The sequence below is a fragment of the Danio rerio genome, chromosome 16 (genome assembly GCF_049306965.1).
Source record: "Danio rerio strain Tuebingen ecotype United States chromosome 16, GRCz12tu, whole genome shotgun sequence".
In the NCBI taxonomy this organism is placed as follows: domain Eukaryota; kingdom Metazoa; phylum Chordata; class Actinopteri; order Cypriniformes; family Danionidae; genus Danio; species Danio rerio.
The window spans coordinates 53,047,501-53,055,564 of NC_133191.1; the positions used below are offsets into that span (position 1 = coordinate 53,047,501).

Genomic DNA, 8,064 nt, shown 5'->3' on the forward strand with positions numbered 1-8,064 from the left:
CCCAATACAGTGTCTCAAATCTTGTCAGTCGAACGTTTAAGTTGGTTCACAGATCTGAAAATTGACAGATCTAATTGCGTCTGTTCATGATTCAACAACTCGCCAAATGATTCTTTCAGAATGGGTCTGCAGTTTATAATTTCACTGATTTATATGATCTATTCAGAGTGAATCTATTAATGACTCATTGGAATAAGTGATCCATTCAGAGTAATTCTAGTGTTATGACTTACTGATTCAAATGATCCATTCAAAGTGACTCCGCAGTTAATAACTCACTGATTTAAGTGATCATTCAGTGTGGCTTTAGTGTTAAGACTCATGGATTCAAATGATGATTTTAGAAAGTCTCTGCAGTGAATGACTCACAAATTCAAAGGATTCAATCAGAGTGAGTCTAATGTTATGACTCATTGATTCAAATGATCAACTCAGAAAGAGTCTGCAGCTAATGACTCACTGATTCAAATGATCTATTCAGAAAGAGTCTGCAGTGAATGACTCACAGATTCAAAGGATTCAATCAGAGTGAGTCTAATGTTATGACTCGCTGATTGAAATGATCAATTCAGAAAGAGCCTGCTGTTAATGACTCACAGATTCAAATGATTAAATCAGAGTGAGTCTAATGTTATGACTTGCTGATTGAAATGATCAATTCAGAAAGATTCTGCAGTTAATTACTCAGTGATTCAAATGATCTATTCAGATAGAGTCTGCAGTTAATGACTCACGGATTCAAATGATCCATTCCTAGAGAGTCTGCATTTAACTTCTCACTGATTCAAATGATCTATTCAGATAGAGTCTGCAGTTAATGACTCACTAATTCAAATGATCTATTCATATAGAGTCTGTAGTTAGGACTCACTGATTCAAATCATCTATTCAGATAGAGTCTGCAGTTAATGACTCACTGATTCAAATGATCCATTCAGAGTGCGTCTAGAGTTTTACTTTAAAATTAAATTGAAGACTATATTTTTTTTACTGGAGTAATATTTCCTTTAGAGTACCCGTACTTTTGCTCAAGTGCTTGTTTTGTGTACTGTTATTTACACACTGTTGAATTAAAGTTTTTATTGTCTGTATTTTCAGATCATGGTCTTGTGGAACTGTGATAAACCTCTTCCCTCGAAGCATCGCTGGCCTGCTACTTCAGTTCCTGTCATCGTAATCGAGGGCGAGAGCAAGGTGAATCTGCGCCGTCTTTATATTCTCTTATCAAATCAAGTGTCTGGTGCTGTGCGGCGGATGATGGATGGCCTATGGATTTGTAGCTGCTCTCCTTCTTGAATGTTTTTATCTTGCTAAAGTCTGGATTTGATGTGTAGGTGATGAGTAGCCGATTCCTGCCGTATGAAAACATCATAACTGATGCAGTCCTGAGTCTGGATGAAGACACTGTGCTCTCCACCACTGAGGTTCTTTCTTTTATCCTCACTTGTAAACTACTTTAGATAAAAGTCTCTGGTAAAAGAGTAAACTGAAACATAAAGTGAATTAGCAAATCTCAGGGTTTATGTTTTCATGGCTGTCTACACACAGTATTTACCTTAGTGCCCTTATTCCTGCAGGTGGATTTTGCCTTCACCGTCTGGCAGAGTTTCCCAGAGAGGATTGTGGGGTATCCTGCACGGAGCCATTTCTGGGACTCCAATAAGGAGCGATGGGGCTACACCTCTAAATGGACCAATGATTACTCCATGGTGCTCACTGGAGCTGCTTTCTACCACAGGCCAGTTAAGCACATGCCAATCATTAACTTAAATGTTATTCATTTTGCAAAAGGACATTATATATACTGTATATAAAGGACATTATATAGTCTGTATATAAAGGACACTATTTAGACTGGATATAAAGGACACTATATAGCCTGTATATAAAGGACACTATATAGCCTGTATATAAAGGACACTATTTAGACTTAATATATTGGACACTATATAGCCTGTATATAAAGGACACTATATAGCCTGTATATAAAGAACACTATTTAGACTGGATATAAGGGACACTATTTAGCCTGTATATAAAGGACACTATATAGCCTGTATATAAAGAACATTATTTAGACTGGATATAAGGGACACTATATAGCCTGTATATAAAGGACACTATATAGCCTGTATACAAAGGACACTATTTAGACTGTATATAAAGGACACTGTTTAGACTGGATAAAAGAGACACTATATAGCCTGTATATAAAGGACACTATTTAGACAGTATATAAAGGATACTATATAGCTTGTAAACAAAGGACACTGTTTAGACTGGATAAAAGAGACACTATATAGCCTGTATATAAAGGACACTATTTAGACTGTATATAAAGGACACTATATAGCCTGTATATAAAGGACACTATTTAGACTGTATATAAAGGATACTATATAGCCTGTATATAAAGGACACTATTTAGACTGTATATAAAGGACACTATATAGCCTGTATATAAAGGACACTATATAGCCTGTATATAAAGGACACTATTTAGACTGTATATAAAGGACACTATTTAGCCTGTATATAAAGGACACTATTTAGACTGGATATAAGGGGCACTATATAGCCTGTATGTAAAGGACACTATTTAGACTGTATATAAGGAACACTATATATACTGTATATAAAGGACACTATATAGCCTGTATATAAAGGACACTATTTAGACTGTATATAAAGGACATTATATAGCCTGTATATAAAGGACACTATTTAGACTGTATATTAGGGACACTATATATACTGTATATAAAGGACACTATATAGCCTGTATATAAAGGACACTATTTAGACTGGATATAAGGGACACTATATAGCCTGTATATAAAGGACACTATTTAGACTGTATATAAGGAACACTATATATACTGTATATAAAGGACACTATATAGCCTGTATATAAAGGACACTATTTAGACTGTATATAAAGGACATTATATAGCCTGTATATAAAGGACACTATTTAGACTGTATATTAGGGACACTATATATACTGTATATAAAAGACACTATATAGCCTGTAAATAAAGGACACTATTTAGACTGTATATAAAGGACATTATATAGCCTGTATATAAAGGACACTATTTAGACTGTATATTAGGGACACTATATATACTGTATATAAAGGACTCTATATAGCCTGCACTATATATACACTGTAAAAAGGACACAATATACTGTATATTAAGGACACTATATATGCTGTATATATAGGAGTCTAAATATACTGTATGTAAAGGACATTATATATACTGTATTTAAAGGACACTATCTATACTGTAAATAAAGGACACTATATATACTGTATGTAAAGGACACTATCTATACTGTAAATAAAGGACACTATATATACTGTATGTAAAGGATATTATATATACTGTAAATAAAGGACACTATATATTCTGTATTTAAAGGACACTATATGTATTTAAAGGACACTATCTATACTGTAAATAAAGGACACTATATAAACTGTATTTAAAGGACAGTATATATACTGTATGTAAAGGACACAATATATATTGAATGTAAAGGACACTACATATACTGTATGTACATGACACTACATATACTGTATGTAAAGGACATTATATATACTGTAAAAAAAAATTAAAAAGAAAAAATAAAGTTTTCACTGTCTTCTTGTAGTATTATTAGCACACTATGGGGTTTTTACCAGAGTATTTGTGTATACTGACTCTAAAGTTTTCTGTATTTTCCATCTTTTATTTCCTACCACAGGTATTATAACTACTTGTACACACACTACCTGCCTGGCAGCCTGAAGGGTCTGGTTGACCAGCTGTCAAACTGTGAAGACATTCTGATGAACTTCCTGGTGTCTGCGGTCACTAAGATGCCCCCTATTAAGGTCACTCAGAAGAAGCAGTACAAGGAAACCATGATGGGACAGGTAGAAACTGTACTAAATAAAGCGCTCAACTCTTATTTTCAGCTCCAGTTTCGTCCTGCAGTTAAATCTGGAAATGTGAGGAAGAGTTTAAGACACACTGGCAAGTGCGTCACAGTTTTTTTTCCCTCCCAAAATAGCTTATAATGACTTGAGGAAATACTGGAGCTTCCTCCAAAGGTTTCTGCTATTCTCATATAAAGACTGTTTTGAATGTGCTCAGTGGATCCACTTAGTAATATGTGCAAATCAGAAGTCTTAATTTAAGCATTTAATTATTTCTGCTATTATTATGTTTATTGTTTTTATAACATTTATTATTATTACAATAATAAATAGTATTTTACTAATATTTTACTATTATTATTTACATTATTTTATTTGATTCAGTCGTTAGTGTTTGTTTGTGATTGTGTGTTTAGTGTTTTGAAATAGTTTTACTTTTTATGTTATTGTTTCATTTGTTTTTAGTTAACTATATTACCATGTCAGGAATCAGTTGACATTTCTGTGTGGAGTTTGCTTGTTCTCCTCGTGTTCCCTCTGGGTGCTCCGGTTTCCCCCACAGTCCAAAGACATGCACAATAGGTGAATTGGGTAGGCTAAATTGTCCTAATTGTATGTGTGTGAAGGAGAGTGTATGGCTGTTTCCCAATGATGGGTTGCAGCAGGAAGGGCATCTGCTGCGTAAAATGGCGCAGTGCGAATGGCTCGGCGCAAATTGAGCATTTTGCGCGTTTGACGCGCTTAACACGCGTTTCGCATGAATCAGTCGAGTTCGAAAATCTGAACTTCAGCGGACATTCGCGCCGCGTTAACCAATCAGGAGCTTGCTCTTGTGGGGGCGTGATTGTGACATATCGCCTGTTGTTGGAGTATCGGGGGAAATCCTCCAGCCGACACCGACAAAAAGTTCATCAAACTGGGCTGGGCTCAGTCAGAAGCACCGCAGAAAGCCTCCGTCAGCCAGGTTCAGTTTCTGGAGGAGTTAATGAAACTACAATCACAGAGCAGACAGGAGCCCTGCCCATCACACGAATCCAGGTCTGTTCTGAAGTGGATTTGACGCGCGAATGAAACTGGGTTTGACGCGCGAATGAAACGGGGTTTGACGCGCGAATGAAACGGGGTTTGACGCGCGAATGAAACGGGGTTTGACGCGCGAATGAAACGGGGTTTGACGCTCGAATGAAGCGGGGTTTGATGCGCGAATTAAGCGAGTAAACTCAAATGTTCATGCGGCTATTTACGCGCAAATAGCGCGATTTATCCACGCGTTCTGCGTCTGGTGTGAACACAGCATAACAGCAGCAATATTTGTCAGACTGTAGCGAGTTTATTGCTCTGCTGTTGCTCTATGTGGGTGGAGTAATTCAAAAGGGTGAAAGAGGCTGTACGAGTGCTGTTATTACAGGAATATAGCATTTTGTGTGTGTGTGTGTGCGTGCGTGCGTGCGTGCGTGCGTGCGTGCGTGCGTGCGTGCGTGCGTGCGTGTGCATGTGTGTGTGTGTGTACTGTTGAAGTCAGAATTATTAGCCCCCCTGTTTATTTTTTTCCCCAATTTCTGTTTCACAGAGAAAAGATTTTCTCAACACATTTTTAATCATAATAGGTTTAATACTCATCTCTAATAACTGATTTATTTAATCTTTGCCATGATGACAGTAAATAATATTTGACTAGATATTTTTCAAGACACTTCTATACAGCTTAAAATGACATTTAAAGGCTTAACTAGGTTAATTAGGTTAACTAGGCAGGTTAGGGTAATTAGGCAAGTTAAAGTATAATGATGGTTATTATTATAGTAGTTTTTAATTTTTTAAAACCATTTTAAGGTCAATATTATTAGCCCTCTTAAGCTATATTTTGTTCAATTGTCTACAGAACAAACCATTATTACACAATGACTTGCCTAATTACCCTAACTTGCCAAAATAACCTAGTTAAGCTCTTAAATGTCACTTTAAGCTGAATACTTGTATCTTGAAAAATATCTTGTCAAACAGTATTTACTGTCATCATGGCAAAGTTAAAATAAATCAGTTATTAGAGATGAGTTATTAAAACTATTAACTGTTTAACTGCTAACCAACTCTTTCTTTCCACTGCAGACGTCCCGTGCATCACGTTGGGCCGACCCTGACCATTTTGCCCAGAGGCAGACGTGCATGAACAAATTTGCCAGCTGGTTTGGCACAATGCCCCTGGTCCATTCGCAAATGAGACTGGATCCTGTTCTGTTCAGGGACCAGGTATCAATACTGCGCAAGAAGTACAGAGACATCGAGCGACTCTGACCAATCCGAAAATCCCCTGCCTCTTTTAAGTAGGGATGGAAAATGGCATACGAAAAACCTCCTGAAGCCCTGCTAAACCAGATCAACAGGGATAAACGGGGTCACGCAGAACCCTCAGGGAGGGAGCACATCGAGACGGGGCGCAGTATTGTGTTTGAGATTCATCTGTCAGAGATGGAAATCATAAGATTGGATTATCGGCGTAATTTGCCATTCTGCGCAACACAAAGACACGCCATCGCTGGCACATTTCTGTCTTCCGCAAACCCTTCTTGTAATGCTTTGCCAATGACAACGGTCAACATGGCAACCTCGCCATGCACACACAGATCCACATATAGACTAATGCACATGGGTTTGCCCTCTGCATCAGACCCCTTCATGTTAGACATTTCCTCGAGGTCGCTTGCATATTTATTCAGTTCGCCTTCTACTTTTCTGGCAAGCATCACGCCCCTCTTGAAGATGCAAGACAACGTCCTGCGGAGAAGTCAAGCGTGCGAAACACCACGCATAACGTCACAGTGCCTGAACTTTCAGATGAATCGTATCTGGAAGTCCAAAGGGGTTTTGTATGAATGCAAAAACACCTTGTTCATGCTGCTTATATTTGGATTCAACATGTTGATGTTCCACATATTGGCCCAAAGCTTCTTTCTATAAAAGCCTTTTTGTGTATTTTGTCAAACTGACATCATTTTTGTGATTTAATTATAATTTTTTTGGATGATTTAGGCCCAATGCCACAATTGTTTCGTTCTTAGTCTGATTTTCTTATGAGTGTAATGCCACGTTCACACTACAGCTGATTCGGATGTCACTCCACTTCTGATCACTTATTCTTGTTCTGAACACAGAATATTTTTGGAAGTGAAACAAATCCTGATTTAGACCTTTTCCTATCATTTTCTCTGTACTTACATGTTTTTCGAGAGTAACTTCATTTTCACACTCAAACAAATTCGGATTCAGTCCTGTTCTGACTGCATATTCTGTTTATACTATATACAGATGTTTGTTTGTTTCTTTTGGAAGTAAAAATCATGATTTAGACCCAATGCCACAAATATTTCTTTCTCTGTTTTCATAGATTTTATGAGTGTGATGTCATGTTCACACTGCCGCTGATCCAGATGTGACTCCACATCTCACATTCTGCGCATTCTCATTCTGTTCACACAAAAAAATATTTTTAAAAGTAAAAAAAAAATGATGATTTAGACCTAACGCTACAAATATAACTTTCTCTGTGCTCACATGTTTTTCGAGAGTAACTTCCTGTTCACACTTAAGCTAATTCAGATTCAGTCCTGTTCTGACTGCGTGTTCTATAAACAGATATTTTTTTATGTAAAAATCCGGATTTAGACCTGAAGCCACAAATATCACTTTCTCTGTGCTTACATGTTTTTCAAGAGTAATTTCATGTTCACACACACACTCCCAACTAATTTAAATTCAATCCAGTTCTGTCTTGTTCTTGATTTTGACCTAATGCTACAAATATCACTTTCTCTTCACTTTCTCTGTTTTTCGAGAGTCATTTCATGTTCACACTCGAAATAATTTGGATTCAGTCTTGTTCAGACTGCTTATTCTCAGTCTATATAAAAATGTTTTTATTTAGAAGTTAAAATCAGGATTTAGACCCAATGACAAAAATATCACTTTCCCTGTACTTGCATGTTTTTCGAGAGTAATTTCATGTTCATTCTCCAACTAATTCGGATTCAGTCCAGATCTCATTCTATAAACAGATGTTTTATTTGGAAGTAAAAATCATGATTTAGACCTAATGCCACAAATATTACTTTCTTTGTTTTCATAGATTTCTATAG

The 8,064-nt window shown here is 36.7% G+C and overlaps 1 protein-coding gene across 2 annotated transcripts in view; it reads left to right on the forward strand.

Moving 5' to 3' along the window:
* Window positions 1-7,284, forward strand: part of ext1a (exostosin glycosyltransferase 1a) — a 119,441-nt gene extending 112,157 nt beyond the window's left edge. The window contains exons 7-11 of one of the 2 annotated variants that reach the window (XM_073924922.1): window positions 1,099-1,194; window positions 1,335-1,424; window positions 1,578-1,738; window positions 3,757-4,032; window positions 6,041-7,284. In XM_073924922.1, coding sequence (XP_073781023.1) covers window positions 1,099-1,194; window positions 1,335-1,424; window positions 1,578-1,738; window positions 3,757-4,032; window positions 6,041-6,101 — 684 coding nt within the window. In that variant the 3' untranslated portion in view covers window positions 6,102-7,284. 2 annotated transcript variants of the gene reach the window in all.
* Window positions 7,285-8,064: the final 780 nt, after the last annotated feature.